Source organism: Magnolia sinica, chromosome 4 (genome assembly GCF_029962835.1).
Source record: "Magnolia sinica isolate HGM2019 chromosome 4, MsV1, whole genome shotgun sequence".
NCBI lineage: Eukaryota > Viridiplantae > Streptophyta > Magnoliopsida > Magnoliales > Magnoliaceae > Magnolia > Magnolia sinica.
Window position 1 is genome coordinate 91,848,864 of NC_080576.1, and position 15,489 is coordinate 91,864,352.

The 15,489-nt window shown below is 41.9% G+C and overlaps 1 protein-coding gene across 3 annotated transcripts in view; it reads left to right on the forward strand.

The window, feature by feature from the left end:
- The window catches only part of LOC131243378 (uncharacterized), a 71,179-nt gene extending 55,906 nt beyond the window's left edge, over window positions 1–15,273 (forward strand). For 2 of the 3 annotated variants that reach the window (XM_058242704.1, XM_058242703.1), the window contains 3 exons: window positions 10,344–10,400; window positions 10,544–10,639; window positions 14,860–15,273. In XM_058242704.1, the coding sequence (XP_058098687.1) occupies window positions 10,344–10,400; window positions 10,544–10,639; window positions 14,860–15,054 (348 nt within the window). In that variant the 3' untranslated portion in view covers window positions 15,055–15,273. The remainder of the gene's footprint in view (window positions 1–10,343; window positions 10,401–10,543; window positions 10,640–14,859) is intronic. The other variant, XM_058242702.1, reaches the window with a different exon arrangement.
- The last annotated feature ends 216 nt before the right edge of the window (window positions 15,274–15,489 follow it).

Consider the following 15,489-nt stretch of genomic DNA (forward strand, 5'->3'; position numbering starts at 1 on the left):
GTTGCTAGGCTAGAGTAGGGATGGGTAGTGTGTGGGTGGTGGGTGGTGTAGGATATGGGGGGTTTAGGTAGTGTATGGGTAGTGTGTGTTGGAATTTGCACAAAAGAGGGGTGGTTAGCCTGATTTTCTGCTATGCAGTCCAGCAATGTAGACTGTTGTAAACTGAAATTCATAAATTATTTTGATGATGGTGGGCCACATTTTTGGATTCCCTCTTATTTTATACATGATGAGAGACCTTGGTCCTCAATTTTCAGAATTTTGGAGGCCCATGACCCACCCATTGGAATGGCCCAAATTCAGCACAGTCATATTCCAGCAATACTCCACCCTGTACAGATTGTATCCTTCAAATTAATTAAAATACTTTTGGGTATCCTAAAATCATGAAAATTTATAGAGAGGTGGTCCACCCATGTTGCGACCCACCCACAAAATTTTAGGGCCAATGGACACCTGTACACACCATGGTGGTGGCTAGACCGGCCCATTACAATATGGTGTCCAGATCAGTCCGATTTTCTGGACAGTCTGTTTCATTTAAATAAATTAAAATATTTTTAAGTGTCCAAAAATTCTGAAATTTTGTGGGGGTGTGACCCACCTATGTATGTGTCACTCTGCAAAATTTCAGGCCCAACGGATATTCGAGCTGACTGTGGTGCGACCTGCAAATTTGGGTCAGTTTCGGCCAAATACCCAGGCCCATATGGGACGCCCCATGTGGGCTACCTGCTGGACTTTGGTCTAGTAGTGTGGCCCACCTACTCTCTTGTGTCGTATGATGTAACCCTATGTGGTGGGGCCCTCTGACTTGATAACTGGACCACTTGGGTTGATGTCCTAATCAAATGAAACAATTACTGGACTCCAATAGGCCCACAATTTTGAGTGGGGCCCACCACATTGTGAAGATCTTAGAGGGAATAATTTATACCTTTGGTTCCTTAAATGTTGGGCTTAATAAATGCACTTTTGAGGCCCACCACAGTTGAATTTAATTGGGTTCATGAATGTAGCTAGTTGTTGAACTCTTTAGGCCCAATTGGGCTGGGACTTTCTAGATAGGCCCATTGAACTCTTGGGCCATTTTTACCATACTATTGTGTTGGGTTAGTGGGTCGGATTACACAAGTAGACGGGCCCTTGGTTGCCCACCAAATCAACTTTAATACTTGGGCCGGGTTGTAGGCCCAACTTACTTGACTAAGAGCATGACATTTGCCAATGTGGTTTGAGCAATGAGTTGCCTACTAGGCCACCACAATATATGGGATTAGTGGCCTTTATGTTGGGCCCTAACCTTTCCCCTATGGGCCCATAGTGGTATATATGGGTTGGGCTATGTGTGTTTCCCTTGGACCCATGTTTTGGATAGGCCTTGGGTCACCTTTCTGAAGCCCAACATGAGTGTTTGTGGTATGATTATGGCTGCCCGTTTCTTATTTTTGATGTTGCGTGGGCCTTGGGCCTTGATCCATGATCAATTAGAGATGAGCTACCTCTTGGGGACCAATTGTGGTTGGATGTCCACATTGGTGGCCCTAAGGTAGGCCCATGGGCTTCTATGGGTGGTTAAAGGTCCACCATAGACCCTTGCTAGGCCCGTTTCATCTATTTAGGCCCATACCATTGTTCTCCTTAGTCTCGTGGGCTACCCCAGGTATATGGGCCCCCACTAGAGGTTGTATTCCTTATGAGGAATTGGTTAAGTATCTAGACCCTTCATGGTTAGGTAGAGAGTTCATTTTCACCTCATTGGCACCCCTATTCATCTTCATGGCCCACTCCCATACGCATAATATGCATGCTTGGTTGAGGTATGATTGGCTATGGTTGTGCCATTGTGTAGGACATGTTGGTATCTCCCTGAGAAATGGATGCTTGGGATTGATGCATGGGTGATTGTGTGATTCATGCATCTGGCATTGCATAGCTTGTGGATATCCGCCCTTACTTCATCAGGGCCTTACCTCCACAGGGGTATTCATGGATGGCCGTATGTTTGGACACCGGAAATATTAGTTGAGCATACCGGGTGCATAGGATGCCCATGGGTGAAATTCTCAAAACTTCCATGGTACCAAGGATCTGCTCCAACGCTGTGACCGGGTGGAATACATGAGCGCACGAGGGCCTTATACCGTTAGGCCGCGAGTCCCACTGTCGTGTAGTCGGTTGGATAGGGGTGTGGCCTTAGCTGCCTGGTGTGAGGAGGCATTGCTAGACTGAGTCTAACCAGCTCGTAAATGGGTCCGCTACCTTCAGGCCTTGTTGGTGATTGGTTGTCCACGGGCGGGTAGTGAGGTCTCTTACTCTCGTTTGACTGTGCGGGGTCTGCAGAGCGGCAATCATTCAGCAGTGTAATGACCCCGTTGATTTCCTTATGATTGGAAATGTACTTGACTTATAGTTTGGATATGAGTACTGACATTACTTGTATCGCATTAGCATTGGCTGTACAAGCCCCCTTCATGCATTGCCTTGGTATGGCACCCATGGTAAGCCTTGGTAAGGCTAGTGATATGCTCATTGATCATGCTTCTCTCCTTATATCTCCTACTATTCTTCTGTGCACCATTGTCACACACTTACACCACCCTCTAAGCTTCTATAAGCTTATGCACGATTGATGCGTGCAGGAAATTCTAGGCAGGCGCCATAGCAGCAGAGCGTGGAGTAGAGTTGAGCAGTGAGGACTCCAGTGTTGCTAATTTCTCTCTATTTTCCTTTTATTCTCATGTATGTCCTTTTGGACCTTATGGATGATTGTAAAAGTTCAAATTCATAGTGGATTTTGTGATGTGTGCCTTTGTTATTCTCAGATGTACTTGCTGTGATCTTGGGTATGCTCATATTGGAAAATGATTATACTTTTATGGAAATTCTCCTTGTAGAATCACAGGATCGAAACCTACCTCAGGAGCCGAGAATGGGGTACTACGGAGGCTGTTGCGGTCAGAACCGGCCATCGGGTTCCTTGTGAGTCCGGTTACCGAGTCTGGGGCGTGACAGGAGTGCACAAAGGCGGTGCTTACGTAGTTAAGGGTCTGGAATCTCCCATGGTTTTGCTTTTGTTTGTATGAGAACAGAGGAGCTGAAGGAAGCGACATGTTTGCTTAATGGCGAGCAATGTTTTTAGTGTGTTGCGATGTCACCGAAATATCTAACGATATATTTGTTATCCCAACTGGGGATATGAGACCTAACTTAAATATTTTTCATGGTATCATACAATATATCGCATGATATCGGGATATCTCCCTTTATAAATTCTTAATGTATCGTGCGATATATTGATATCAAGTATGATATAGAAAGGGATAGAAGGAAATCGACACTATTTTGTTAGGAAAGTCCTAAAAAAATTCACAAAATTATACTACTTTTTTTTTTTTTTTATAGCAAAAAAAAAAAAAAAAAATAACTTTTTTCCTAGTACATTGTAAAGTGATTTTGACCAACAAAATTTCTTCGAAATCATGACTAGAAGCTTCTCGGGGTTGGATTCTAAAAGGTGCATGGATTTTAGTCTTGATTTTTTTTTTGTAACATGTATGTATGTATGTTGTAAATAGAATCAAATGGTAAGAAATTCACGATTCTTCATGTTTTGCATGAAAAATTATGAATTTGGAGCTTTAATATCGAGATATGAGGGAGATGAGCCGAGTTGTGGAAAATTGGGAAAAATTGGAATTTCTCCAAAATTTCCCAAATCGGTTGCAATCTTTGTGTCCAAGCACAAAAATCCAACATGTATATAACCTTGTCTACATATTCTTGACAATTTGAGGGTTTTTCGAAAAAAAATGTTTAATTAAGAAATAATTAAAAATGTTAAAAAATAAAAACTTCGAAATCCACAGGTATATTTCTAGTTTTCTACTTCTTTTTTCTTTTGAAAGTAATGCTTGTATTTCCATATACGTCTTCATACATTTATAAATTTTATGAATTTACTTTGAATATAGTTGCTTTAGTTCAGTCAGACAATGCATACATTAGGACCCTATACAAAGGAAACCTATTTAAGTACCCTTGTTTTTGTGACTTTTTGATTTCTTAGTTTGTATTGGTGTTTTTTAACAATCCCTAAAGTTTAATTGAAAAATTCGACCAATTTCCCATGTTTCCTAACAACAATGATAAATTATGCGAGACAACCGAAATATCCCATGCAATAACTGATATGTATCCGTATTTCAAGGGTGTGATACATTACACAATAACGATACAGAAAACATTAATGGTTAGAGCTTCACTGGGAGGAAGATGCTGGTGCGGAGGGCTGAGTGCGGTTTGGGCATTGTAAATAAGGAGATGACATCGAAGGTTAGGGTGATGTTTAATGATGGCCCAATTGTCTCTGTTTGTAAGCAGGAGGATGGTTTGATTCTAGGAAGTGATATGACATGGTTTTTGATATGGGGAATTCCCTTGGATTTGTGGAGTAAGTGGGTCTTCACAGCAATTAGAGTGTGTATTGGGGAGATTCTTGCCATTGATGAAGCTTCAGAGGTAGGGGAAGACATCAACAACCTGTCTCTGCATCAGAAGAAAAAGAGAGATATTGACACTTGAAGTTGTTACTCTTAGGGTTGGAGAGGTGCGTCTCCTATTGAAGGTGGCCAAAGAGGAGTCATGGGGGGTGCCTTGCAGGTAGGGGGAAGCTGAGAAGTGTGAAGAAGAGCTCCACAAGTCTTCTCTCGTAGAAGGCAGGAATTGGGAAGAAGGTGCTCATTCTTAGTGGTCCGGTGGAGTACCAGACGGGGGGTTGATATTTTGTGCATTACAGATGAAGCCGTAAGGGGGTAGGTGGCCATGTGGAACTTCTACTTTCATTGTTGGGAGACAGGTGCTCCATAGGAGCACTAAGTGGAAAGTATATATTGCTTGTAGGTCACATGGAATCAGGAGGTGACTTGCACAAGGGGGATATCTCCACATGAGCCTCGAATATTTCTATCCCCGAGGCTTCAGGGGAGGCTTGGTCCAAAGCAAGGTTTTCTTCCCAGGCTTGGGATATTGTGACTGGTTCAAAGGCGGAGTCGAACCTGGCCTGAAATTGAGCCTCATGTAGGATGGATAGGGCTGTGACGTGTGGCAGCCTCGAGACGTGAAACAATTTAATGTGACTAGTGCTAGATCCATGTGCCTCGTCTAAGATGCTAGGAAACCCAACCGAGAAGTTTCCGGTTGTCAGCCACGCATCTTGACATGTGGTCCACCTAGCCTAAGAAAACAGATGAGAGATTTCAACATTAAACATGTGGCATCACACGTGGCGACTCACACCATCCTAATACCTCGGTGCTGGTTCTAGTGCAGGAGATGGATACTGCACATGAGTCGATTTCAACATGTGACAAGACTCCTGATCCTAGCTACTTATTTCCGGAGAAGAGATTTTTGCTTCCTTACAATAGAGGAGGTCCGAGAGCCATTCTCTTGAGACACAAAAATCTTGCATCTCCCTGCAAAGAGATTTTGGGTAGTTGCAACAATGGAGCTCAACCTCCTATCGTGATGGTGGCAGCTAGGGTTTGTTGAGAAAGTTGATTGCGCTCATGGGCGATGACGAGATGGAGACATTGGAGTCTCTGTTGAAAGGTTGGAGGATTGTGCTAATGGCAAGGCCCACCTTATTAACATGGCTAGTTTAGAGGAAGGGGTGTTAAATGATAACATCTTGTCGAAAGAGGAGCTTAATTAGATGAATGATGTCATCGATAGGGTGGGAAGGAAGCTCAATATGTCATTTCAAGTGTGTGATGATGATGTGGTGGCTCATTTCTAATTTATTGAATAGCGAGGAAGCGCGACAATCAAGCAATCGATGAAGAGCACCCTGAGAGGGAAGAGGGAACTGTTGAGGCTTGAAAGTTCTGTCAATTACGAGATGGGAAGCAAGGTCAACGAGCCAATTAGGGGCAGAAGGGCGATGTCTATTTTTCAATGAACGTTCTTTGCTGGAACATTAGGGGGTTAATGCAGGGTAAAGCGTCTCCAAATTAAGGCAATGTGTGAGAAGTCAAAGGCTTAAATAATCACTCGTAAAGAAAGCAAGCTGTTCTCTTTTGACAGAATGACGCCAGATTTGGTTTAGGAGGTTTAATCAAAGGAATTCGTCTATTTGGATGTTGTGGGATCTTCAGGGGGCATTCTGGTGGCTTGAAACTCGAGCATCTGATGGAGTGAGTTTTCTATTTCAGTGGTCCTGATCGATTTATCATTTGGGTTTAAATGGTTGTTTACGTTAGTTTATGGCCCTGTAGAGCTGTGTAGAGGTTCAAATTTTGGGTGGAGCTGAGGGCCATCCTAATGAGGTGGGCTATCCCCTAGTGCATCGGTGGGGACTTCAACATGACTCAATTCACCCACGAGAAATTTCATGACTCTTAGTTAACAAGAGGCACAAAAGACTTCACTGGTTGGATTTAGGGGTTTGATCCAGTAGATATTCCAATGTTAGGGCTCAACATACTTGGTCTAACGGGCGGAGATCTCTAATAATGTTTGCCTTGGACATATTTATTTGGTTGCTAGAGTGGATGGACAGATCCCCACTAGTCTAGTCCAAAGGGCTCCTGAGACCCACATTTGATCACAAACCTGTTCTTCTTTAGGTAGAGTTTATGAGTTGGGGACCCAAATCTTTAGGTTCGAGTTGCAGTGAATGGAGGCCGAAGGTTTCTTTGGTCTGGTGGAAAAATGGTGGCAATTCTTTTAGCTTGCAGGTTCAGCTGGATTCAGACCGCACAAGAAGTTGAAATTATTAAGAGAAAAGTTAAAAACTTGGAACATAGAGGTTTTGGGGCTATAGGGGCTGAGATGGCTGGTATTTTGGATGAGTTGCATGGTCTTGATCTTAAGGAGGAGGGCGAGCTGACTCTCGAGGAAAAAAGAGAGGCTGACCACTCTTTCATCATGTTACTTGAATTACCTCAAGGAGGAAATCAAGTGGAGACAATGTTCAATGGCCCTTTGATTGAAGGAACATGACAAGAATACATAGTTTTTCCATTGTATCGGCTTGGATAGGGCCATAAACAACTGAATTAGTTCTTTTGTTGAGGACCTCTCAAGAGTTGAGAAGAATGAGCAAGTCTGTGTGGCGATTGTAGGATATTATCAGAAGTTGTTGTCTAAAGAGCATTGGGTGCCCCCGAGGTTAGATTCTCTCCATTTCAATAACCTAATGGAATATTCAACTGAGATGTTGGAGAAGCCCGTCTTTGAAGTCAAAAGTGAAAATTTCCATGGATAGCTTGGGTGGAGATAAACCCCACGGCCTTAATGGATTTCCTCTTGCTTTTTACTAATTTTTTTGAATGTGGTGAAAGTGGACGTGGTTGATTTTCACTAGGATTTTTTTGAGAAAGGCCAGCTGCCCCTTGAGCTTAGAGCCTCTTTCATCACCATTATTCCTGAGGTTGAAGATGTGGGAGGTTTAAGAGGCTTTGGACAACCTGATTGGGAGCTCGTATAAAATCTTGGCAAAGGTGTTAGCCTCGAGATTCAAAGACGTGCTGGGAAGTGTTCTCTCTCCAAATCAGGGAGCCTTTGTGGGTGGAACATTAATTCTAGATAATGCTTTCATAGCCTACAAGTGCATTGACTCTTGTTGCAAGGAAAAGAAATATGGTGTTGTTTGTTAGGTCGATGTAGAGAAGGTCTACGATCATGTAGAGTGGGAATTTCTGGACCACATATTGGGCAGTCTGGGTTGTGGAGATTGGAGAAAGTGGATTCAGACCTGTGTTAGGTTTCCTACCTTTTTTGTGCTTGTGAATGGTTCTTCGAAAGGCTTCTTCAAGCCGCCTAGGGGTCTTAGATAAGGGGATCCATTATCTCTGTACCTTTTTCCTCATGATTGTGGAAGCTTTCAACTATATGCTAGCCAAAGGTCAACAAACAGATCTCATTAGTGATTTCAAGGTGGGCAATTCCGGGGCTTGTCTCTTAATCTTTAGTTCACCAATGACATTATCATTTTTTGTGAGGCAGATTACCCTATGGTGGACAATCTTCGGAAAGTAGTTATGTGCTTCAAGGCGGTTTCCGAATTGAAGATCAATGTGGAGAAAGGCGAAATGCTGGGTATTCACCTTTCTAAAGAAGAGGTCTCCAATCTGGCTTTGTTTTTTGGGTGCAAGGCCTGCTCTTTATTTGCTTCTTATTTGGGGCTCTTGGCTTTGCATAGGAAATTCGGCCAAACATCTTTGAGATAAGGTGATTGAGAGAATCGAAAGAAAATTGTCCAAATGGAAGAGCGTTCACCTCTCTCTTGGAGGTTGCTTAACCCCTATCAAATCAGCTTTCTCCAACTTGTTGTTATATTTCATATCTCTTTTTAAGTGCCCTCAAGTGGTTCGAGAAAGATTGGACAAGCTGAGGAGTGATTTCTTATGGATATGGTCGGAAGAAGGCAACAAGTTTCACCTATTGAAATGGGAGGAGGTTTGCAGGCTGATGATTTAGGGCAGTGCGGGTCTGCGGGGACTTACATAGCATGAACTCAGCCCTCGATAAAAGGCTATGGCAGTTTGGGATGGAAAAAGGTTGCTTTTGGGATGAGATCATTGCTTTGAAGTATGGTATTAAGGAAGGGTGATTGCGAAATCCTCTTTGTACAGGGCCTACCACATATGGAAATCTATTGTGGCATTGAGAGGGGAATTCTCATGGTGTATCTCCTTGCCATGGGGGATGGGTCTAGAATCATATTTTGGTAGGACACTTGGTGTGACGACTCCCCCTTGCACCATGATTTCCCTAATTTGGCTCGTCTTGCTCATTTTGAAGGTTTGAGAGTGATAGATTGCTTCTCTTTGTGTGGATATTTTATGAGTTGGGCGCCAATATGCAGGAGAATCCGTCAGATGGCGAGATGGAAGAGTTTCTCCCTTTTGGCTTGTCTACAACACATTTCCTTGGGAGTTCTTTATTGTCGCCTTCGAGGAGCCTTTGGTCATCCCCTGTTCGGATTGGGATCTTATACGTGAGCCAATGAGGGCATGCCCATCATTTCAGGTTCTACAGAGCACCACCTAAGGTTGTTGCTTTCACATGGTTGGTGTGTAGCAAGAGGATGTTGGCGATATAATCTTCAAAAGAGATCCTTGATTATCCCGAACATGTGTTGTATGTGTGAGCAAGATGTTGAAACCATAGACCACCTATTCATTTTTTTGCCCTTTTATGCTAAAGGTGTGGGAGTTCTTTTTTGCCACCTTCGAGGTGCCTTTGGTCACCCTCAGTTCGGTTTGGGATCTTCTATGGGCGTGGCATAGGGGAGTTGGAGGAAAGAAAGGTCCGCCCAGCTGGCTCCTGACATTGCCGGCAGTGTGGTGGGCTATTTGGGGTTGAGAGGAATAGAAGAAACTTCTGGAATTCTTGTCGGTTGGTCGGGGCAGTTGTAGAGGCTGTTAAATTGTCTGTTTTCCAAATGGATAGCTTCCAGATGTGATCGTGTGTAATCTAGTCGCCTTTGTGCGGCGCTCTTCGGGCTTTTCCTCTTTGTATTCTTTTCATGTTTGCTTTTACATGCAAGCCTCTAATAAAATTTTCCATTTTCCTTAAAAAAAAAAAAAAAATTCTGCCTAGAGCCAAGACGTTTTGTTGGATCCCCATGGCCTACAAGATCCTGAACTTGACCACCTTCAACACCATCTACACCACTTACTTAATTGGTGGGTAATGTGCAAGACCTTGAAAGAATCCCTGGACCATCTCTTTGTAAAGTGCATCTTTGCTGGCAAATTATGGTGCAAGCATTTCGTCTCTTTGAAGTAATGCACGTTCTTCAAGGGTCGGTGGTCAATATCAAATGGAGAGGGTGTATTCTCGGGCAAAAGCTCATTTTGCTATGTTATGGGGAAAATGGAAATAAGAAATAATCACATATTCAACACTTACCTTTCATGGATTCAAGAGGTTTTCTATCGATTAGTCTCCTTGTTGGTTCGGGCTTTCGCTTGCAAGGAATGCTGGGATTGGAGTTCTTGATTTGGAAGAAAATATCATATTCTAAACAGTTTGTTTTCTGCTATTTCTAGTAAAGCAGTCACCCTAGTTGTAGAGAGGTACCATCCTTTGCAAGCTTTTGATTCTTTCTTTTTAATTTTTAATTTTTAATTATTTTTTTTAAAAAAAGTTTTGCTATCTACCCAAAAGAACCACACATACACACTGACGCACACACAAACAATAAATCTCATTAACACCCTAATCTCTCCTAGTACTAGTATATGTGTAGTAGAAAGGTTCAAATCTATGTTTTCTGCACTCAGTTTATGGCTCTGTTTGATGACTCTAAAATGCAAGCTATCTTTGGGCAGGATGCATTGTTGAAAAGTAATGAGGTCTTTGAAGCATTTAAAAAAGAGATGGAAAAGGTATAGCTAGATTTGATTGAGGATTCTATGTTCATACATAGTAGTCACATGCCTTCATACATTTTCATAAATGTTGGTTTTTCCTATTTAACCTTACAGACTAGTAGTTCACCATTTTATGTTATCATCTCTTTTAAAATTAGATGGCAAAATCGATAAAGGATCTTACGAAGGAAAACATTTTCTTGAAGAGCAAATGTGAGAAGACGGATGTTTCACTCATAGAACTTGTTGAGGAGGTAAGCAGAGCATGTATTTTGATTCATGCTAGAGGATTTGCAGCTTCTGTCTCATATGTCCTTAGCTTTAATGGTTTCCTAGTTAAGCCTATGTTATAACAGGCGTGATGAATATTCAATCCTTCACAACTGTTTGCGATTGTTTTTCAGCAAAACCGACATGTTTAACACTGATCTTCATTGTTATGAATTAAGCTTGCATAGTCAATTCTTTGAGGAATGATCCTCAACAACACACTGTATGTGACTTTAACATGCAACCAAGTCTGCCACTAATGCATCATTTGTGTGGGACATTTGGCTTGTGCATAAGGTGGGCCCCACTATGAAGAACGCCTGGCATGAAATCATGCCGGTCTTTTTAATTTTAATTTTTATTTTTATTTTATACATCCATGCACACACCCTGCATGGGCACTCGAACCCAGGACTTCAGTGTTGAAACGCAGAGTGTCTACCACTGAACCATGCAATGAGACCCAGCACTGTCACAGTATGAAAGGGGCAGTTTAAATCAGACCTGCCAATTGTCTGGTTCAATGTACCCATGTGGCATGCTAGGTCAGTGGACTGGTGTGATTAGTGCTGGGTGAACTTTATGGTGGGGTCCACCTTGTGCAAAAAGCTCAGATCTCCAGCACATGTTACACATTGGCACATGAGCTAGGTTGTACATGGAAGTCATTCTATATTTATTGGAAACCTGCTAGCCCTTCAAGGGGGGCAAAGCTTCCATTTGGGAATGATTATAGGAAATGTTAAAATGCCCTCTTAAATTTCTGTAACCATTGAAAATGACTGTGTGGAGTTGTGTATGTGATTTACGATGCCCCCATGGATGCTTTTATATTTAACAAGAATCATTAACTACATACTTTTTAAACAGACTAACCATAAAATAGATGCAGAAAACAACTAAATTTGAAACTTACTCTTATTCACCCTAGAACAGACAATGAGTGTGCGGAGTTGATGCTATTGCCATTTTCAAGGAAATATGATAGTGCCAAGCATGGAGATATTGTAGCTGTGCCAAATTTCTTGAGGATGAGACATGGAGAGGATTTTAAATTTTTTTTTGTTTTAAAACAATGATGAAATTGCATTAAAAAAGGCCGGGCCAAAAAATAAATATACAGGAATATACAACTGCTCCAAGAGATACAACCCTCAACAATGAGGAAAGAAAACCAAAGCTACACTTCCACCCACTCCTTCACATTTTGAATAGCCAATCTAAAAACCTGCATATGTCCTCACATTTTGTTTATGAAGCATCACTCATTTCTTTCCCACTATGAAGCCCAAAGGATTGCTAACAAGCCTAATCTCCACACCCCTTTCCCTTACTTTCCCTATTCCCCTCCCATGCCAAGCAATGAGCAATTCCTCTATAGTGTTTGGGAACACCTATAGAACTCCAAAGAACTGAAGAAAAAGATCCCAAACCTCCCTAGAAAATGCACAGTGAATAAACAAATGATTCACAGATTCCACATTTTTTAAACGCATCAAGCAAATTTTTGGAAGGATCATCTTCTTCTTGTAGAGATTGTCGACCGTTAGCACTTTATTCTTCTCTACCAGCCAACCAAAAACCGCCACCTTCCTAGGGGCACCATAATGCCAAATAAAGGCTGTCGGAGAGAGCCCAATGTCTTCATTTCCTACACTTAGCAACCAATAGCCTGACCTGACTGAGAATGAACCTGGCTTAGCCTTTAACCACATTAAGGAATCCACCTCTGATAACACTTGGGAAATGGAAGCAAGCATCTACCATAATGCCAAATAAAGGCTGTTGGAGAGAGCCCAATGTCTTCATTTCCTACACTTAGCAACCGATAGCATTACCTGACTGAGAATGAACCTGGCTTAGCCTTCAACCATATCAAGGAATCCACCTCTGGTAACACTAGGGAAACGGAAGCAAGCATCTCAAGCAATTGAATCAGCTTATCAATCTCCTCATCCATTAGATTCCTTTTGAAGATTGGGACCTAAACAACCTCATCACCCCTAAGTGAGTAACTACTCACCTTCACCCCCTCTTCTCTGGCGAGTCCTACTAATAATGGAAATCTCTCTCCCAATTTCACCTCCCACCCACCCATCATCCCAAAATCTAACCCTCATACCATCCCCCAAATGAAAGCCCATAACCTCCCAAACTCTCTTTTTGGGACGCAACCGATTTCTACAAATAAGAAGATCAATACAATGAAGAGGCCTTAGTCTACCACCCCCCTTCCTCTACCCCATATTTTCTCGCTATTACCTCCCTCCATCAAGCCTCTCCCTCTGATCTAAATCTCCAAACCCATTTCCCCAAAAGTGCTAGATTCATCTCTTCTAGCTTTGAAATTCCCACACCTCATTGATCCGTCGGTTTGCAAACCTCTTCCCATTTCATGAGATGGAATTTTTGTTTCTCTGCTGCACCTTCCCACAAAAAATTCCTTCTGTCTTTCCAAAGTATTGATAATTGATTTTGGACATTTGAAGAGCGAAATAATGTAGACAGGGAGATTTGACATGGAAGCCTTTATTATAATCATCTTCCCGCCAAAGAAAAAAAAAAACACCTAGACTTCTGCTTAGACATCTTTCTATAACGTTATCCCACGTGTTTTACCAGTCTCCCTATACATATCGGAAGACCCAAATACATTGTTGGAAAAGAGGCTTCCCTACAACCAAGGACCATCGCAAAATCCCGAACTTATTATTAAGAACTGCCAACTCTCAAAATCTCAATTTTAGAAATATTTACCTTCAACCCTGAAACCACCTCAAAATTGATTATAATTGATCGAAGATTTTCTACAAAAAAATTTTGTCCACCTTTAACCAATCCAACTTGAATGCCTCTGTCTAACATTCTCTGAGAGCCTCCATAATAGTGATGAATAAAAAAGGGGATAGGGAATCACCTTGACGACGACCACGAGAAGCAACAAGGAAACCCTTTGGTGAACCATTAACCAATATGAAGAGTTTTGCTGATCTCATGCATGATTGAATCCAAAAGTGCCACTTTGCACCACATCCCAACCTGCCCAACTTGTAATCTAGAAAAGCCCAGTCCACTTGGTTGTATGCCTTTTCAACATCAAGCTTACATGCTATTCCTTCCTCTTTCCTATGACAAGAGTCAACACATTCGTTGGCTAAAAGAGAGCAGTCTACAATCTGTCTTCCATCCACAAAGGCCCCTTGAGACTCTAAAATAACATTCCCCAACACCTTCCTAAATCTTGAGGCCAAAACCTTTGCTAATATTTTATATGGACCCCCTAGCAGACTAATAAGGCGAAAATCTTTCAAACATTCCGCTCCTTCCTTTTTGGGGTTCATTGCTATAAACGTGGAGTTTTGAGTTCCCGTCTCTACAAATGTGGGATGTTAGATCAATCCTATCCTTTGAAGGCTGTTGCATGATGAAGTTTTGGGGTTCCCTGTCCTTATGCTGCATTCCTAAGGGATGCAGTTGGAGCATGGCAGTGGCCCAAAAACCAGGCTGGACTGTACACATCATTGGGCTGCATTGCATGAACAATATGGATGGCTGAAGTAAACTTGGCCAAGTTTTGATAGCCATCCATTTGTTCCATACATTTGGGTGTGCCTGATGATTGGAAAGGGCTGATTTTGGCATGTTGGGACCCACCTGATGGATATGGTCCTTGATATAGTGAGATGGCAGAACAGGATTCATTTAGCCGACACCAATTAGTTGGGATAAGGCTTAGATGATGATGATGTCAGGGCTTACCTAATGAATGTCTTGGACCTTGCCAGGGTGTGCTGCAACAGCACATGCAGAGGCATGTATGGGGAGATGGGCTATACATGTGTGGGATTAGAGAATCCCTCTCTATTAGGGTTATCTTCTTTAGCTGTTATTACATCATACTAAGCAGACTACAAGCATGTGCAAAGTAGTTGAAGCTGCACAAACTGCCCGATTCCTGTTCCTGTAACCAAATATAGGTCTAAGCTTTTCAAAATAGATAGTAAATAGAAACTATTGCTTGTCACCCACTATTTAAAAAAAAAAAAAAAAAAAAAAAAAAAAAACAGTTGCTTGTAGCAGTGAAAGGTGATAATCTAGTCTTTTATTCCACATACACTCTTAGTGTTAGATATGGGGCCTTTGCCTGTTATACCAAACTGCCAATCTTCTCAACTGTTTTCCATGCTTTCTTTCATTGACAAAGCGCGAACACCTGAAGCAACAGCTGGAACACCTGAAGAAACAGCTGGAAAAAATGAAGAATCAGAAGGAAAAGCTTCAATCACTTTGTCGGTCACTTCAGGCGGAAAGGAAACAGAATCCAGTTGGCTGCAATCATACTTCCGAATCGCTTCCTACTGAAGTACGGGTTGGTTCCACAGAAGAAGAATGTTCCTGAAAATTTTTTCAAGTGATACCACAGTTCTGTTGCGGTTTCTTACATTATGCCAACTTTCCTGTATGTGTATCGGATGCATGTCTTCTTTTTTGTGGCATTTCTTATTATTTTGACGTGGGCATATATCCTCAAGTCAGAAAGAATTATATGTAGATGTAAACTTATTACATCTCCTTTTTGGATGGGATGATGAAATCCATCTTCGAACTGATGAATTTGGGACTCAAAGTCAACCAATTAGGCCATGCATGTAGTAAAGGAATCATCATATTGGTGACTGTACAAGTTGCACATTTTATGCATGTGAATATGGACAAGCATGCCCACATTCTGCCTTAAAAGTTTATTACAGGTATACATCACCATTATCCTCGTCCTCATCATCATTACCATCGTTGTTGCCATTGTTGTTGTCATTGTCAGAGTCGTCGTTGC